We start from the raw sequence: 19044 nt of genomic DNA, 5'->3' as shown, positions 1-19044 counted from the left end.
AATCTTATCAATATTATAATTATAATATAATATTATTGAAATATTAATTATATTATAATTAATAATTATAATAATTTATTATAATAAACCTCACCTTATATAATAATAATTCATGACCCTCCCCAGGATGCAACCCCACAATTACAGCTGACTAGTTATTAACTCCTGGATACCTATGTACAACTAGGTGAACAGAGGCATGAGGTGATTGGAAACGCGCTCAACCATTCCAGTCCCGGCCGGGATTCGAACCCGAAATTCTCGATTCAAGAACGAACATAACAGTACAGTGAACCAAACGTATTTAATTAGTATATGTTAATATATAACATATAAATAATCAGGAAACTATAGCATTATTTCTCCTCGGATCACTATGTAAATTAATCATCCTCGATGCATTGAATACTCTTAAGATACACACCATTGTATCCTGGGTCTGGGTTCGTATCCTGGCCGGGGAGGATTGACTGGGTACTAATCCTTAAACTATTATAGCCTCTGTTCACCCAGCAGTGAATGGCTACCTGGTTGTTAAACGATTTGGCGGGTCCTATTCCTGAGAAAATTAAAATTAAGGATCTGCCCGAAGCGCTATATCGTTCTTGTGGTTTTATAAGAATGTAAAGATAGATGAATATCCTCAGAAAAAAAATATGGTATTTTGCACACAGTAAACATGGAACGAAATCTGGAGTGAGGAAATATGGAATGAAATCTGGACTGAGTAAACATGGAATGAAATCTGGACTGAGTAAACATGGAATGAAATCTGGACTGAGTAAACATGGAATGAAATCTGGACTGAGTAAATATGGAACGAAATCTGGACTGAGTAAACACGAAATGAAATCTGGAGTAAACATGGAATGAAATCTGGACTGAGTAAATATGGAATGAAATCTGGACTGAGAAACATGGAATGAAATTTGGACTGAGTAAATATGGAACGAAATCTGGACTGAGTAAACATGAAATGAAATCTGGAGTAAACATGGAATGAAATCTGGACTGAGTAAATATGGAATGAAATCTGGACTGAGTAAACATGGAATGAAATCTGGACTGAGTAAACATGGAATGAAATCTGGACTGTCTCTATATTTAGTGCTGAATGTTACTCAAAAATAGCTCACCTTTATCTTGCACACAATATGGAGTGCAAGTAGCGGCTTAGCTGGAACATTTAGACGGCTAAAAGCGTCTGAAGACACAAGAGACCGACGCACGACACCTTCCCGCCATGTCTGTGTTCCGTCTGTCCGTCGACACCCGCCCCATAATATCACTTCCCTCCCCTACCCCTCTCCTCTCTAAACTCTCGCCAGAGTCACTGTAATCATATTCTTGCCGTAGATAAGTACAATGAGTCCACATTCCGTTAATAAAATGTTTCCAATTAACCTCCCAGTTACAAGAAATTGGTAAATATAGGGAGGTGCTACTTGGGTGGGCGGAGGGATAATGGCTAGCCTACGGTCGGCCAGCGAGCGCCTCACCGCACAAACATATAATAATCATATTTACATTTATATATTCGTGACACCAGGACCACCAGTGAGATTGTTCATTCTCATCCTGGAATCTTTCTTAAATATTGCCTATAATGGCATAATAGTCCCCGAGGTATAAGATAATTGGAGCTAAAAATTCCGCAGTTGGAGTTCGGAATTATATTGTGGGAGGTGAAACCTAACATTTTAGTTTATAAACGTTAGGAATTTTGTCACTGAGGGATATAAACTCTTGTTATTCGACTTCTAAATTGTGTAATTGGAGAAGCAGTGGTTCAGGTTCCGGGTGCTACCCATAAGAGAAGAATGACAACTGTTTCATCAACATAATCCCCACCCACTTTCCCGCCTCTCGTCTCTCAACCTCTCCCCCTGACTCGGGCTTCCGCTTGGAGTCTCTACACATTCGAAGCATTCAACACAACCTGAATATACCAAGATTATACACTAAGCTTTGTTATACTCTTCAAGAAAGACAATTAGTGATTTATTATCAATATTGATGCGACGGGAGTTATCCAGGATTATGAGGTATGTGAAGGGAAAGAGAAGGATCGGGATGAGTTGTTGACAAATTCTTGATTTGTAAAATAAGAAACTTGGGCGATATATAGCACTAGGAAGACTGTTTTCACTCATCACATGTGTGTCTGCTGTCTGTCCAGGTGTGACTGCCTCTACTGTCTCTACAGGTGTGTCTCTGCAAGGCTATCCAGGTGTGTATCTCCTGTCTCACGAGGTATTGTATCATTTTGTGAATTTGCTGTCTCAAAGGGTGTATGTACTGTCTCGCCTGGTGTACCCACTGTCTCACAAGAATGGCTCACTCAGTCACTAGGTGTATACAGTATACTACGTGTACTCAGTATACTAGGGGTATACAGTCTCTGCTGCGTTAATAAACGTATGTGTTATCCAACCAGGTGTACGTCTCTTATCCAAACAGGTGCATATCTGGTGTTTAAATATATTTTATAATATCTGTTAGGGAAAGAATACAGTGGGCGTCAATGATATGAATCAATGGGGCATCCAAAGCTTTCAGTCCTTGGGCTAGTGACAGACAATGTGACTGTGAGAAGGGAAGGAAAAGGAAGTCAGGAGAAAGCGCACTGCGACTATATAGCACTTGGAAGGGGTCAGGATTTATTAGGATGGGGCGAGAGAAAGGAATGGTGCCTAATCACTTTGACGGTCGGGGATTGAACGCCGACCTGCATGAAGCGAGACCGTCGCTCGTGGAGGTATGGTCGTTCTTGAGAACGGAGTGAGTAGCTTATTAGTGAGAGCGCGTGTCAAGTAGAAGGGAAGATTCGATGCAACTTTCCACTGGGAGGACATTGTCTGAAGATCATGTGTGAGGTCAAGTGACTTGATCAGACGATCAACTTTCCTCCGCTTTGAGTAAATATTTTTACTTTTAATATTTTATCAACTTTTAAGACAGAAGCTGGAACTCATTTCCTATATGCACATGTAGTTTCGCATACACATATTCTTAAACTAAGATCGTTATTGCTTCTTCCTCCTTCAGGCGACTCAAGAACCCCGGCCACCACGACCTCCAGCAGCACCACGACCTCCAGGACCATGAAGACCCGCGGCGTGGTGCTCCTGCTGTGTCTGGTGGGCACGGTGACCGCCGTGCCGGTCCTCCGAGGGCACGCCCCACACGGCGCTCGCTCCATCTACGGCGTCTTCGTCCCTATCTTCATCAACAGGGATGCCCCTGCCGGGTCGCCACCCACGGCGGCCTTCAATATCTGTTTCCCATTGCCTAGATGTCCCCTTTCTACTACCACAACTACCACAACCACCACAACCACTACTGCAAGACCTACAACTACTACTACTACTACCACTACTGCAAAACCTACATCTACTACAGTCGCGGGTTAATAACTCACTCGCTGCTCAGTCAATGAGCAGCGAGTATATTTAAGTATACTGTATGTTATATCGAGGTTGCTTCACAGTTGCCTGAATTTACCTGAGGACCAGCATCTCTAGTGACCTCCACGGGGACAGGAAGCTGACAGATTGTCAAAAGTCGCACCTGTGTTCCCGCCAGACTCACTGTTGCCAGGGCCACCAGGATTACTCTACACAGTTACCAGAATATATATCTTTCCTCCCTCCTGTTTGTTTACATTGACCTCTCTTGACCTTCAACCCCGATGACCTCATATCAACAAACGAAACACTCATCAACAAACACAAAATGACTCATGTGATTGCTGTGTACAACCTACATAAGAGTCACCAGTAAGTATGCAGCGCTGGTGGAAACCCCGCCTGAAAACGCACAAAATTAGAATACATAAAATGCTGAAGGAGATGAACTTCACGTCACAAGTGGAGAGAAGGAACAGCGGGGACATGACAGTGACGTATAAAATACAGTATGGAAAATAAATGGTAGAGAAGAAAAAGCTGAAGGTCTTGCAGTATAATGCATAGCTTCATATATATATATATATATATATATATATATATATATATATATATATATATATATATATATATATATATATATATATATATATATATATATATATATGACAATGTCAGACCACGGAGGAAAAATGAAACAGGAATTTCCTTAAGTACTTTCGTATATTAAATACATCTTCAGAAGGTCAAGGACCTTCTGAAGATGTATTCAGTATACGAAAGTACTTAAGGAAATTCCTGTTTCATTTTTCCTCCGTGGTCTGACATTGTCACATTCTTAATCACGTGTTTATTTTCGTGATACACACACACACACACATATATATATATATATATATATATATATATATATATATATATATATATATATATATATATATATATATATATATATATATATATATATATATATATATATATATATATATATATATATATATATTAGTATATTTTGGTAGCAGTCTTTCTTGTAAACATATGTTGCTGAATATGACCGAAAAAGTAAGATTAATAATTCTAACACAATTTTTTTCAATATTTCTTATGTTTTTCTTCCCTGTCGGTAATAATGAAAATATCAATTCTCCTCTGATATGATAATTGACATTCTCATTACCACCGACAGTGAAGAAAAACATAAGAAATATAGAAAAGAATCGTGTTAGAATTATTAATCTTACTTTTTTCGGTGTGACCTTCCCCCCCCCCCCATGTTGGTAACGAGGGAACTACGAAATGCTTCGTTGTTACGTCAATGAACTAGTGAAACCTCGAGAGGAATTTTGTGAAATAAGTACTCAGATTATATTGCATTATACTGGTTTATATTGTATTATATTATAGACATAGATGTAATAAATTAATTAATACAATAGTGCATTGTTTTTTAAAGTATATTTATTGTAAGAGGTGAGTACATTGTATACCAAGTGCTTCTGACTCATGCGTGAGTCAGGTCACACAGTTGAGTGTCAACTGTGAATTAACAGGCGCTTGAATGGCGGGACATTTCGTGACAACAGGAGCAACAGGGATTCGTAGCTGTCTTACGCAACTCACCGCATGAGCGTGAAGTATTGTTGACTGAAGAAACGGGAAATAAAACAACGGGGATTGACTCAACGGCAAAACAGGACATAGCGAAGCAGAGGTACCTGACACCTTTGCTTCACTATGTCCTGTGACTCAACAGAGGCCCAAGAGAAGATTAAAACGAAGTTAGTTTCCTGTCTATGGTGGGCTATTAGCCCTTACTTCCCTGCTGGTCTAGCAGTAGTAGTAGTAGTAGTAACGAAGCATATGATGGTTGTTGGGCAGAACTGGATAGTAGGCTTGGTGGGGATGAGGCTAGGAAGGTTGCTGACGTTGATGATGACGGGCGGGCCCAGGATGAGTCGACCGTCCTGAGGCTGATCTCCCTGGGGGATAGGGGCGCCCCCGGCGGTCAGCACCAGACCCAGCAGGAGGAGGATGGCTCTGGGGGCCTTCATGGTGGTGGTGGTGGTGCTGGTGATAGTGGTGACTGCGGTAGTGTGGTAGGTTGTGTCGCCTGGGCAGGAGGAACAAACACAATTTTAGTACAAGATAGGCTTCTGTGTGTGAGTGAAACTCATTTGATTCGCTGATTTGTTTACTTTCTATGTTAACCTTAGAACACTGACCCTTATTCTGTGTCTCTATCCCCCTAGATCATTAACTTAATCTACATTTTTCTTTTCACTTAGTTTTCTGAAATAATCTCGTTAATGTTAGTGAGTGAAGAAAATGAGATACACTAAGATATGACAGGGACCCAACAAGTCCTGAATCTAGTACACCAAATGACTGCGGGTTGAGAGGCGAGACCAACAACCCGATTATCATCACCCTAACAAGCCCACTTAAGTGAAGAAAACTAGGTGGGCTCAACCGTAGTAAGATGGACTGGGCATACAGAGACCTTTACGCAAACCACTAACATGGGAAGTAAACTGCTGGAACATCGGAAAAACCCCAGCCAATATTCAAATAGATCTACGTGAAGTTCTGATGTATGGGGAACTAACTGGCTTGCATATCATGCAAGATGGTGGAAAAGAGCATGAGAAAATCGACTTGAGAATGTTCCAGGACGGACCGAAACGTCGTCGTCGTCCCTTCACCTCCTAGTGTGTGGTCAAGCATGAGAAAGTTCCCAGTACACAATGTAGCGAGAACGGTGTTTATAAGGCAACGCCAACGTAGGCTCAGAGACATCTGGCTAAACACACCTGCTGAGGCAGCATAAACACACCTGTCAAGACAGGAGAGACCCACACCTGACGAAGGATGATGATGAATTAGCGTTATACCCCGTCCAGCACGTTATTATATAGACCAGGAGAAGGTGAAGCTCTTCTGTCCCCCCACCACTGTCCACACACCTGGACCCCCCACCACTGTCCACACACCTGGACCCCCGTCACTGTCCACACACCTGCGCCACCTCTGTCACTAACATCTTGAGGGTTGACTATAGTGATCTTGTGTGTTCCGATGTATGATCAACCTGATCAATATAGCAAGATTTTTGGTTAGGCTGCGGTGGTGGTGAGGTTGGTGAGCCAAGCGGAAGTCACAGTCAGGTGAGAGAGTTGACAGACAGACAGGGAAAGGGACGAGGTGATTATGTTGAGCAGTTGATTGTCATTCTCCTGTTATCCAGTGACCCGGGTACACATTTACTATTTCTCTGTAGGTTACATATTTACTCGGTATGTGTTTTATGTCGTGTGGCCCACTCGAAACACACTGTAATTACGCTTATTATCATAGTAGCACATATGGCTACTGTGAGGGGGTACAGACACCCCTGATAGTGACTGTGACTGCGAGGGTTATAGAGACCTCTGATGATGACTGTGAGGACATACTGTGACAGTAAGAATCTATAGTGACTACTCAACTACACCTTTGTCAGTGTCATTGTGGCCTGGACCACAAGTATTCGGACTTTCCATAGACCACAGCGGATAGGGACGAGAATATATTCATTGGTAGAGGCGGCAGTGACTGGTACTTGTACCGTAAACACAGTACTGTGTACCTACACTCGCTTATTGTTGGTGTGTATTTGTATACTTCACACCTTGTACAGGTCTGGTGCCTCCGCCCCTCTCAGTCAACACTTTTGTTTATGGCTGGTGCTCTCCTACTTGTGCTTGCGGGGGTTGAGCTTCGGCTCTTTGGTCCCGCCTCTCAATTGTCAATCAACTGGTGTACAAATTTCTGAGCCTACTGGGCTCTATCATATCTACATTGAAACTGTGTATGGAGTCAGCCTCCACCACATCACTGCCTAATGTATTCCATTTACTAACTACTCTGACACTGAAAAAGTTCTTTCTAACGTCTCTGTGGCTCATTTGGGTACTCAGTCTCCACCTGTGTCCCCTTGTTCGTGTACCTCCCGTGTTAAATAGCCAATCCTTGTCTATCCAGTCAATTCCCCTGAGAATTTTGTATGTGGTGATCATGTCTCCCCGAGCTCTTCTGTCTTCCAGCAACGTGAGTATAGTTCACTCTGCCTTTCCTCATAACTCATGCCTTTTAGTTCTAGGACTAGCCTAGTAGTATAATAGTATATATATATACTCTGAACTTTTTCCAGCTCGTCTTGGGCCAGCTTCCATGCTGGGGCAGCATACTCCAAGATTGACCTTACATTCGTGGTATACTTTGTTCTGAAGGATTCCTTACACAAGTTTCTGAAGACAGTTCTGATGTTAGCCAGCCTCGCATACGCCGCCGATGTTATTATTTTGATGTGGGTTTCAGGAGACAAGTTTGCCGTGATAACCACTCCTAGATCTTTCTCTCTGTCCGTTTCATGAAGGACTTCATCTCCCATTCGGTATCTTGTGTCTGGCCTCCTGCGTCCACCGCCTAGTTTCATTACCTTACATTTACTCGGGTTGAACGTTAGTAACCATTTGTTGGACCATTCATTCAGTCTGTCTAGGTCATCTTGTAGCCTCATACTATCTTCCTCTGTCTTAATCCTCCTCATAATCTTTGCATCATCAGTAAACATTGAGAGAAACACGTCTGTTCCCTCTGGGAGATCATTTACATATATCAGAAACAGTATAGGTCCAAGGACTGATCCCTGAGGAACTCCACTGGTGACGCCTCGCTGTCCCTATGCGACGCCACTGGTGTGTGTGTGTGTGTGTGTGTGTGTGTGTGTGTGTGTGTGTGTGTGTGTGTGTGTGTGTGTGTGTGTGTGTGTGTGTGTGTGTGTGTGTGTGTGTGTGTGTGTGTACTCACCTAGATGTGCTTGCTGAAAAAAGTACATGAGTACCCGGGTCACTGGATGACAGGAGAATGACAATCAACTGCTCAACATAATCACCTCGTCCCTTTCCCTGTCTGTCTGTCAACTCTCTCACCTGACTGTGACTTCCGCTTGGCTCACCAACCTCACCACCACCGCAGCCTAACCAAAAATCTTGCTATATTGATCAGGTTGATCATACATCGGAACACACAAGATCACTATAGTCAACCCTCAAGATGTTAGTGACAGAGGTGGCGCAGGTGTGTGGACAGTGACGGGGGTCCAGGTGTGTGGACAGTGGTGGGGGGTCCAGGTGTGTGGACAGTGGTGGGGGGACAGAAGGACTTCACCTTCTCCTGGTCTATATAATAACGTGATGGACGGGGTATAACGCTAATCCATCATCATCCTTCGTCAGGTGTGGGTCTCTCCTGTCCCGCCAGGTGTGTTTGTGCTGCCTCAGCAGGTGTGGGTCTCTCCTGTCCCGCCAGGTGTGTTTGTTCTGCCTCAGCAGGTGTGGGTCTCTCCTGTCTCGCCAGATTCTCTACCTGTCTCTCCAAGTGAGAGAGGGAGGTAGGACCAATATAGCGCAGGATATTTTCCTTGAAGCCAAGCAAGGTTTTTTAAGACAAAGATTGTGGTAGTCCTCCTCTGAACATCCCTCGGCACACAGCCTCATGACTTTGCACTTTCTTGAGTTTAACTCTAGTGACCGCTTGTTGTCATTTATTTTTCAAGTTGCTCAGATCGTCCTATAGTTTTTTTTCAGTCTTGCACTTTGTTTATCCCTCCATAATTATTGCGTTATCAGCAAATATATTAAATATAAAAAATTCCCTCTTATGAAAGATAATTGTCCTATAATATAGGAGGATAATATAGATCTTAATATTGACCAGTTTGGGATTTCCCTGGTATAATCTCCCCATTTTGAAATCTCTCCCCTTATTGTGGCTGTTGTTGTTGTTGTTTGAGATTCGCTACTTGGAACAAAACGTTCCAAGTAGCACGGGCTATGGTGAGCCCGTAGTGGACTTTGTATCTTTATTATTGTGACTGTATTCTGTCGCTTAGGTACTCCCTCGTACACTAAAGCATCTTCCCTGTGATCCGTGTTTACCCATGTGACATTAGTCTCGTGTGGGGCTCCGTATCGAAGGCTCTCTGCCAGTCCTTAAAATTTGACATCTGCCCATCCTTCTCTCTTGTCTGATCTCTGTCTCTCAGTCATAAGTATCCGTCATGTATGAGACATGGTTTGCGGTCTCGGAACTTATGGCTGGGTTGGCTTCTAAAAGCCATTCCCTCCAGGTGGTCCACGAATCCCTTTATAAAGTTATTGAGCATTACCTTGCGTAAGGAACACTGGCTTGGGCCTCCTGTTGTTCACTTTCTCGTAGACAGGCACATTATTTCCTGTCTTCCAACTTTCAGGTAGTTCTCCTGCTTCCACGGAGGTTTCTATATATCATAGTAAAGGGTAATAGAAAGTGGGCACATGTTGGCTTAGAAAGTTTCTCACCGCTGCTTCCATTAGCTTAACTCGCCAAGTAATTTGTGTTTCTATGAAGTTCTTCGTTAACCTCAGTCTATCTTGCCGTGGCTGTGCATCTGTGTTTGTGTAGGTGTTTACGAACGAGAGGTAGACGTAGTTGAATAAAAACATATGGTAGGAGAGATGCAGGTAAAGAGAGAGAGAGAGCCAGAGATACGCAGTGATTAGGCTACACCAAAAACTATTCAACAATTGAATAGTTTGAATAGAAAATGATCAACACCAAAAAAAAGGACAGAGATTGAGGTTTATCATATTTTGATAAACTTGTTGTTAAAGATTCGCTACTTGGAACAAAGTTCCACTACAACTTGGAACAAAGTTCCAAGTAGCACGGGCTATGGTGAGCCCGTGTGATAAACTTGCACAAACCTTTCCTGAACTGAAGTTGTCTTTTGTTTATGGTCCACAGGTCACACCTACCACCACCACCGCTACTACAAGCACCACCACCACTACAAGCACCACCACCACCACTACAAGCACCACCACCACCACCGCTACTACAAGCACCACCACCAGTACAAGCACCACCACCACCACCACTACAACCACCACCACCACCACCATGAAGACCGCCACCAGCACCGTCCTGCTGTGTGTGGTGTTGACCCTCGCCAGCGCCGCCCCGCTCCCCCAGCACCAGTATTCCCGTGATGGCCGCCTCATCTTCGGCATTCCCCTTATCCTCAACACTAACAACTTCCCCTTCAACCTCTTGCCCACCAAACCTCCCGTGCAACTATGCTCTTCCTACATCATATGTCTCGTTACTACCACCACTACCACCACTACTACTACTACTACTACTACTACCACTCCGAGGCCCGCGGGAAAGTAACTAGGCTTCTCTCGTAACTGAGTCGAAGTTCAGTCAGTTTGCACCGTTGATTTTCACTGCTTTGTTGCACCGTTGACTTTGTCTGCATTGTTGCACCGTTGTATCATTCATTATTGTTTCATTGTTATTCCCACATTCACTCATTGTTGCCGCGGACATGTATGAGTCATTACTGCACGTCAGATGAGTAATGAAAAGGTGTCCATCGCAGAAATCCTCGTTCGTTCAGTTAACTCATCACTGCCTCACATGAGTGACTAGTGAGTCCCCGTAGCACGACAGTACGTGAGTCACTGGTACGTGAGTCACTGGTACGTGAGTCACTGGTACGTGAGTCGCTGGTACGTGAGTCGCTGGTACGTGAGTCGCTGGTATGTGAGTCGCTGGTACGTGAGTCGCTGGTACGTGAGTCACTGGTACGTGAGTCGCTGGTACGTGAGTCACTGGTACGTGAGTCGCTGGTACGTGAGTCGCTGGTACGTGAGTCACTGGTACGTGAGTCACTGGTACGTGAGTCACTGGTACGTGAGTTACTGGTACGTGAGTCGCTGGTACGTGAGTCACTGGTACGTGAGTCACTGGTACGTGAGTCGCTGGTACGTGATTCACTGGTAAGTGAGTCGCTGGTACGTGATTCACTGGTCAGTACAAGGTACTTGGGCCTTTCCTGCTAGAACATTTGTAGTTTTTTATATTGTGTAATACAGACTAATTGTATATTATATGAAAATGAATTTAATTAAAAACATACATAAATAACTATAAATATGTATATATTCATCACCTAAAAATCCAAATACTCATCACTACCTAAGATTGTAAACGAATCTGGCACTCCATATAGCCTCTTCCACACCATATAAACTGCCCAAACACCTCAGGTGCTGGTATATATGGAACAAACTGTCTCCCACATCATCGAAAAACATCAAAAATTCTCGTTCTTGTCAGGCTGCTCACTAATGACCAGTTCACTGTTACTGAGAATAATTTGTTTTTGCTAACGTGACGCATTTTTTAATAGAGTGGCCATTACCATTAATCATCTCACCTATTAAGTGGGATGATAGGCTTCTCCCGCATCATCCCACCTATGAAATGGCTTCGTTATTTTGATGATTTCCTAATCAACACACGATGCTCTTTAGATTGAAATAATTCTAGAAACATTTAATGAAAATGAAACAAATTACATTTTAGTTTAGAAACACCAAGATACAGCTCACTAGACACACAAATAGTGAAAGATGGACCCACTCTGAGATCAACCAGTGATCAAGCCTACCAGAATGACCTTGTAACAAGTCGAAACGAGGCATTGTAATCTCGTGAGGCTGTTCCCCTCTGAAGGGTTATTAAAGCCTATCCACTTTTGGAGGTTTTTAACGCCTGTCAACCTTTGAAGGGTTATTAAGGCCATCGTAATAGCTTACTGACCTTCCAGCAGGTATACTTTAGCCTTGAACATCGTCCAGGAGTATATTATACTCAGTATGTATACACCAAGCGGGGTATACACCTTAAAGCTGGCTGAGTAATGATAAGCTCATATGATCAACATAATCGCATAGCTTTCCCCTGTCTCTCAAACCTGTCACCTGACTCAGTGTTCCGCTTCGACAACCTACAGTTCCAAGCCCCCACTGTAAACACAACAAATTTGTTATACGTTTTTGGTAACAGGACGAGTAGTTTAGAGTGAGTAGTTGCGTGTGAGAGGATGATAATGGGGGGAGGAGGTGTTTGTGAGTTTGTGTGAGCCGGCGTTGAGAGGCGCCGGGTAGCCATCTCTTGCTGTATATAATAATAACGGTCAGGGGTACAGGACACCATTCCGTCACTGTCCTTCGTCTGGTGCGTGTCTGGAGCCTCGTCAGCGGTGTCTGCTGCCACAACAGCTGTATCTGCTGCCACAACAGCTGTATCTGCTGCCACAACAGCTGTATCTGCTGCCACAACAGCTGTGTCTGCTGCCACAACTGCTGTATCTGCTGCCACAACAGCTGTATCTGCTGCCACAACTGCTGTATCTGCTGCCACAATAGCTGTATCTGCTGCCACACCAGCTGTATCTGCTGCCACAACAGCTGTATCTGCTGCCACAACAGCTGTGTCTCATACAATAACAGCTGATAATCTATTCTCAACAGGTGCACCGTTGCAGCTTCGTCAAGTGTATCTATGTAGCCTCGCCAGGTAAGGACAAGCACTCTCAGCTTGCACAAGTGCTACATGTACAAGCGTAAAGCCTCGTCTTGCTCACATATTCCTAATGTCACACAACCAAAACAAAGCCAAAGAAGACAGCCTAACCCAAGTGACGACGTCCATCCTGGACCCTTTATCAAGTCGTAACTTTTTTTTTCTTTATTTGATAAAATTCAATATAAATCATATATACATAATTTTTACAAGGCAATACTACATTACATATACAGTAGCATAATTCTCAGTAAACAAGTGTTTCATATTATCACAGAACATGAACTTTAAACCCATAAATATTATACGTATTTTTCTTTAAATGATTTACAATTTTAGAGATTATATTTACATTAATTTATATGGGAAATTATTACATTGGAGAGAGTAGGTAGCCCTTATGTGAGAGCCAAGTGGTATGGGAGGCGCCTTGCGCTCAGTATTAGGCTTTACGTCTAAATGTTTCATTGTTCCTTCTAAATATGAAGTGAAGAGCATCAAGGAGTGCTTCTGAGTAACTTAAATATCAAAATTCTATCGCAAGCTTATTTGTACTAGATTGTAATTGAAAGTTATCTGGTTTAAACTGACAGTAATCCAGTGTTATTTGTGTAAATGAGTGTTTGGCTTTCCTGTCCAGACGACACCAACGACCTCATCAACACCAGAGTCACCGCCAGTGTCTCTACACCCACCAACACCGTCTCTACACCCACCACCACCGTCTCTACACCCACCACCACCGTCTCTACACCCACCAACACCATGAAGACCTGGGTCGTCCTGGTGGTATGTCTGGTAGGCGCCGTCACCGCCGCGCCCCTCCCCCAGCAGACCGACGCTCCTCGGCAGGGTCGCTTCGTGTTTGGCATCCCCGTGCCCGTCTTGGTCAACAGCAACGTGCCCCCGGCCTCAATAAACAGACCGGGCTTCTATTTCTGCCCCACAAACTTCTTGTGTACCATTACTACAACTACCCCGAGGCCAACTACTACTACCGCCAAACCGACAACGACAACTACTACCGCCAAGCCAACAACCACTACGACCACCAGAAGACCCAGACATATCTATTAAGCCAGTGAGAATAACATCCTCAATGAGTCATATTTCTGTGTAAATCGAATAAAGGGTCTTCACTAATGACATTTGATTCAAACACAATTGTTAGGAAAGTCAATTTCACAGTCTACTCGGCAAACAGCTGTGTTGAAAACGAAACAAAGCAGCAAAAATGTTGTTTACTTTTCATAAAGTAAGACCGATAGGATGAGTGTTCAGATCATCTAAAGTAGACAGTAAATTTTCTTAACTTCATGAAGCCTATTAATAGTTGTAGCTGATCCTTTTGTCTTTCAAAGCCTTGCCAATATCAGTATTAATTGCTGTGTAGGTATGCATATACTATGGTATACAGTGCAACAGTAGTGTCTGCAGAATTGCAATACTGTTCTGCTAGAATTTACCTACTTAAAATTATTTGTTAGATTAAGGACCTGCCCGAAACGCTGCGCGTACCAGTGGCTTTACAAGATTGTAAATACTATGCTATGTATTCTCACAAACCCAATGTACCTTTTTGTATGTATATAAATAAATAAATACTGTATCTAGATGTTTTTATAGGAAATACGAAGATACGATAGGTACTTTGGAAAGTTTTACTTTTACAACTACAACCGATCTCAGCACAAGCAGAGGGGTTTGTTAATAGGGATTAAAACATAGCAAGTTGATATTATTAGATAACCAGACAAATTACATGGCATGTTTGAGATTAAGATCCCAGCCTATGGCGTGCAAGATAAATACACCAGACGCTGTCCTGCATGATAAGGCGGCTAGATTTTCATAGCAGCAATCATATATATAACCTGATTGATGTACATAATGGTTATCAGAATATAAATTGTATGGATACCATCTCACGTAAATTAACATGTAACAACATTGAAACTGAACCGAGCCTATATAACCCTACCTGTATTGTTGAAACTATATATATGTTCATTTGTTAAGACTATATTTTGCTACAAACATTCGGCCCAGATAGGCAATAAATCACAAACTACAATCAAAGAGAACCCGTATAAAATTAAGTCTTATTTAAATATACACTGTACCTATATATATATGGGCAATGTTACGAATGTAGATAAAAAATGTATAGAATTATTTATATAGAAAGAGGCTTTATGGCAGCTGAGTGCTGGCAGACCGAAGATCGTCATTATCCCTCCGCCCAGCTAAGTAGTACCTCTATATATGTTGGGGATTATAGCTAATCAGCAGACTATACAAAAGTCTTTTGTTAATGAAAAGTGGACTCTTATATTTTATACAAATAGGGTATTATTAGATGCGAATATTCAGAGATTTTCTAAGGCAGGTATTTAGGATCGCGCGCCAATATGTCGTCAGACACAGGAGCAAGATGGCGGTGGTTGGACGCGCGTCAGGTCGTCTCAGGTGAAGGCTCCTTTCTCACAGCCCAGATATTCCAGCTAAGCCACTAATTGTATTCTAAATAAAACCAGATTATAACATTATTGTAAACCATATTGTGTAATAGCTATATATATGGAGTCCAATTTTCGTATATAAATTGTGTGCAGACTTATACAATGATTTCTGTAGGTTAAGATCTCTTATACGGACCAAGGGTTTTATCAAATATATATCACGACTGTGTAACTAAAGTCACCCAAGGGAAGTGTTAAGACGTTGACACACCACATAAATGATCCTGTATGTGTGGTTTTGTTTTAAACATTTTAATTAAAATAAACGACCTAGATTCTGTACCCTTCTGGAGAAATTCACAAGGCAAATAACATGTTGTTAGACTTAGCTACTCAAAACGAAATGTCCATGTAGCACGGGCTATGGTGAGCCCGTAAGGCAAATAACAGCAGGCTCATCTATTAAGACCCTAAGAGTACAAGTGAGTAAAGCTACACAAAATCCTAGTCTAAGAGTCAGCTGGGCAGGAAACCATAAGAGGCAGCAGTAATCGTCTCACAAGTTACAGCCCCGCTCCTGTGCCAAGTAAGTCCACTACGGGCTCACCATAGCCCGTGCTATTTGCAACTTTTTGTTCCCAGTAGCTGAATCTTTAACAACAACAACGTCCATCAGACAATGCGTCACTGTGGTTGCCAGGATCAGGCTACCATTATCCTGTGGCTACAGGTGACGGATATTCACTATCTCTACTGATATATTCACTATATCTCGAGTTTACACATGTGTAAACTCGGAGCAGGAACTGTCATGATATCACTACGGCATTGGCTGTTTACCCAGTACACCTTTCAGACCTCCAGGTATCAGGTACCTGGAGCTTTGCCATTACTTTCTCCACTCTGGTGTTCTGAAGGATATCCTCGAAGCGTCCAAAAAGTCGGTCAGTGTAGGCTACTGATCCCATGCTCCCTAGTAACGAGCCATCACATATATGACTATCTTTGTATGATATAGCGAGCGCTTGATTTATACTATGTAACCATTTATATAGTTCAGGGTAGCTACGTAAATACCTATGTATCTATATTAATAAAAAATCAACAAGTTTTAAGATTTAAAACTCCCTTTATTCAGGACATTAGGAGAATCTTAACATGTTATGTGTAAGGAGAGGAGCTTCTGTTGCAGCAGTTGTGAGGCGGGACCAAAGAGCCAAAGCTCAACCCCCGCAAACACAACTAGATGAGTATAAGCTAAAGACTGCGCTATTACCCTTAGAATTGTCCAGGGAAAACAAAAAACGAGTCAGACCAGAGTGGGAGAAATATGTAGCCTCAAGAACAATTTAATTTTTGGAACAAACTTTTTACGAATATGGCGGTTACTTGAGTACTTGCTGGATACAAAGTTAGCTAGATGACTTGGTGAATGATTAGCTATATCTGGCTAGGTGGCTAGCTCTCGGGCTGAGGATAGAGAGATAGACACCACACAACCCCACACGGAGCCCATCGACTTGTATAACGTCTATCAACGAATGAATTATAATGGCGGACGAGGCTTCCTTGCAACCTCTCGCCGGCTTCTCTTACAAATTCAAATGTTTATTCAGGTAAAAGTACATACTTAGATGATGAGTTACGAACATAATGTTGAATTTATAGATAGAGCCAGTACATACAATACCTAAAGTCACTAATACCCATAGCTTTTCGGGCATTCAGGCATACTTACCATACTGGGTGTTCTCGCCCCATGCCCCATCCTGCGGTGGGGCGAGGCTGATTAGCCTTATTAACCTCCAGAGCTTCAAAGGCATTAATAACCCTCCAAAGACAGGTAGGCCTAAACCTAAAATAAAATCAGTTTCCTGCCAACCAGTGGTCGTGTTTCTTGCAACCAGTGTTTATATGTCCACTTAACTATAGATAGTTCAGGTGATGGGTGCTTGATTGGCTTCATGTTATACAAAATCATTCGCTCAGTCAGTATTCATCTTCACAAGAATACAGTGGATGTATAACGGTGTACGAAGTAGTCAGGTGGTGTTCGGAGCAGCCAGAGGATGGGGGGGGGGGTGTACGGAATAGCCTGATGCAACCCATTCTCCTGTCTAGACAGTTCCCATTGTAACGGTCGTCAGTAGTCACGAATTCGTACGTTCTTAGATAGTAGAATACTGACTAATAAGGCGTTCTTTTAAAATAAATGAACCTAAAACACAAACTTAAATATTGCTAGGCCTATTATAGTACACATATGTACTATATTAGGCCTCAGATATCGTGTATTAGGCCTAGGGAGGTTAGGCTAGTTTTGTTTGTCAAAGCAACACAAGTTAAACAAAATTCCGGTTTGTCCAACTCAATAGTTCAGATTTGTACTTTCTAATTTAGTTGTACGTCGGTATATGTACTATGGTCCTCATCGGTACTATAAGTACTACCAGAACAGGAGGATAGGCTGTATTGAGTTGCCAGGTTGTGTTCGAATGAAGCAGGAGGTGTACGTAGTAGACAGGGGCGTTCGGAGTAACCAGGGGAGGAGGGGAGGGAGAGGGTTTCGAAGTATATGTTTACCAATAACAACGCACTGCCTTATGTCAACAAAACTCCCATTCATAATATAGTCAGCTGATAACATGATCAGGGCTCACGGCAATAATATTGTGTATAGTACTATAGTATCTTACACCTTGGCGTGTGTAAACAATAACATTCTCAGCTGATTCTTACGTCACGTCGCAGGTAACTGTTATCACGGCTGTTTTCTGAACCAAACGCCATGTAAACAATATCACAGCTGATTCTGACAGTTGTAAACAATATTACAGCTGAATCTGACAGTTGTAAACAATATCACAGCTGATTCTGACAATTGTAAACAATATCACAGCTGATTCTGACAATTGTAAACAATATCACAGCTGATTCTGACAGTTGTAAACAATATTACAGCTGAATCTGACAGTTGTAAACAATATCACAGCTGATTCTGACAATTGTAAACAATATCACAGCCGATTCTGACAATTGTAAACAATATCACAGCCGATTCTGATAATTGTAAACAATATCACAGCTGATTCTGATAATTGCAAACAATAACACAGCTGATTCTCTCTCAGGTAAATCATATGACTGTCGACTATTACGTCAGGCATCAAGGTACACACACACACACACACTATCTCAGCTGATTCAGGTATCTTGTAAACAACACCACGGTTCATTGCTACGCCAAGCAGCACGTAAACACTATCACAGCTGATTTTTACGCTACTTTCCCCCCGTGAGAGAGAGAGAGAGACCACGTGGCCTCAGACGCAGGGTGACGACACCGTCCTCTGGTCCCTAGTGGCGTACTGTCCGGTGTTCAGTATTCTCTTAACATCCCAACCCAACCCTTTCCCTTCAGCCGGCGCTTTGCTTTCATTTCGCTGGACGAGGAGCCTTTCCCCTGCTGGTTGTCTCCTGGAGGGTCGCCCGCCACGTGATGCGACTCCTGAATTCGGTACTTTTACACTGATTAAACTCTACTTTCAGGCGAGTTCCGTGGGCCTTGGGATATCTACGGGCTCGCCGTAGTCCGTGCTGCTTAGGACTTTTTGTTCCAAGTAGCGAATCTTAAACAACAACAATTTGGGATATCTTTGTTTGGTCTTCTATCTGCTTGAATCGCCATTTTTTTATGTATTTTGATTTTTTGTCTTCTT

General features: G+C 42.6%; 2 protein-coding genes and 2 long non-coding RNA genes across 4 annotated transcripts in view; 2 read left to right on the top strand and 2 right to left on the bottom strand.

Moving 5' to 3' along the window:
• The window catches only part of LOC123766764 (uncharacterized), a 113930-nt gene extending 112674 nt beyond the window's left edge, over positions 1 to 1256 (bottom strand). The window contains exon 1 of the long non-coding RNA XR_006773858.2: positions 1137 to 1256. This is a non-coding gene — a long non-coding RNA (uncharacterized lncRNA). The remainder of the gene's footprint in view (positions 1 to 1136) is intronic.
• A 3589-nt stretch (positions 1257 to 4845) lies between these two features.
• LOC123767028 (uncharacterized) lies at positions 4846 to 6279 on the bottom strand. The gene is made up of 2 exons (XR_011223360.1): positions 6241 to 6279; positions 4846 to 5517 (listed from the first exon to the last, which is right to left on the bottom strand). It is a non-coding gene; the product is annotated as an uncharacterized lncRNA (long non-coding RNA).
• Positions 6280 to 10564: 4285 nt separating this feature from the next.
• Positions 10565 to 14180, top strand: LOC138353892 (uncharacterized). The gene is made up of 3 exons (XM_069307310.1): positions 10565 to 10657; positions 12487 to 12857; positions 13504 to 14180. The coding sequence occupies exons 1-3, from the start codon at positions 10565 to 10567 to the stop codon at positions 13946 to 13948; spliced, it is 909 nt and encodes a 302-aa protein (XP_069163411.1). The 3' UTR covers positions 13949 to 14180.
• A 1096-nt stretch (positions 14181 to 15276) lies between these two features.
• The window catches only part of LOC123766965 (uncharacterized), a 29375-nt gene continuing 25607 nt past the window's right edge, over positions 15277 to 19044 (top strand). Inside the window, exon 1 of the mRNA XM_069307608.1 lies at positions 15277 to 15332. The gene's annotated coding sequence lies outside the window, so the exon portion shown is untranslated. The remainder of the gene's footprint in view (positions 15333 to 19044) is intronic.

This window comes from Procambarus clarkii, chromosome 60, assembly GCF_040958095.1.
Source record: "Procambarus clarkii isolate CNS0578487 chromosome 60, FALCON_Pclarkii_2.0, whole genome shotgun sequence".
NCBI classification, from domain to species: Eukaryota; Metazoa; Arthropoda; class Malacostraca; order Decapoda; family Cambaridae; genus Procambarus; species Procambarus clarkii.
This window is presented reverse-complemented; position numbering and strand designations above follow the sequence as displayed.

Excerpts from the sequence above, each read along its gene's own strand:
- LOC138353892 (XM_069307310.1), top strand. The coding sequence starts at position 10,565 with ATGCTCTTCCTACATCATATGTCTCGTTACTACCACCACTACCACCAC. Across the intron at positions 10,658-12,486 it reads ACTCCGAGGCCCGCGGGAAA|GACACCATTCCGTCACTGTC; the intron begins GTAACTAGGCTT and ends TCAGGGGTACAG. Across the intron at positions 12,858-13,503 it reads TATCTATGTAGCCTCGCCAG|ACGACACCAACGACCTCATC; the intron begins GTAAGGACAAGC and ends TTTCCTGTCCAG.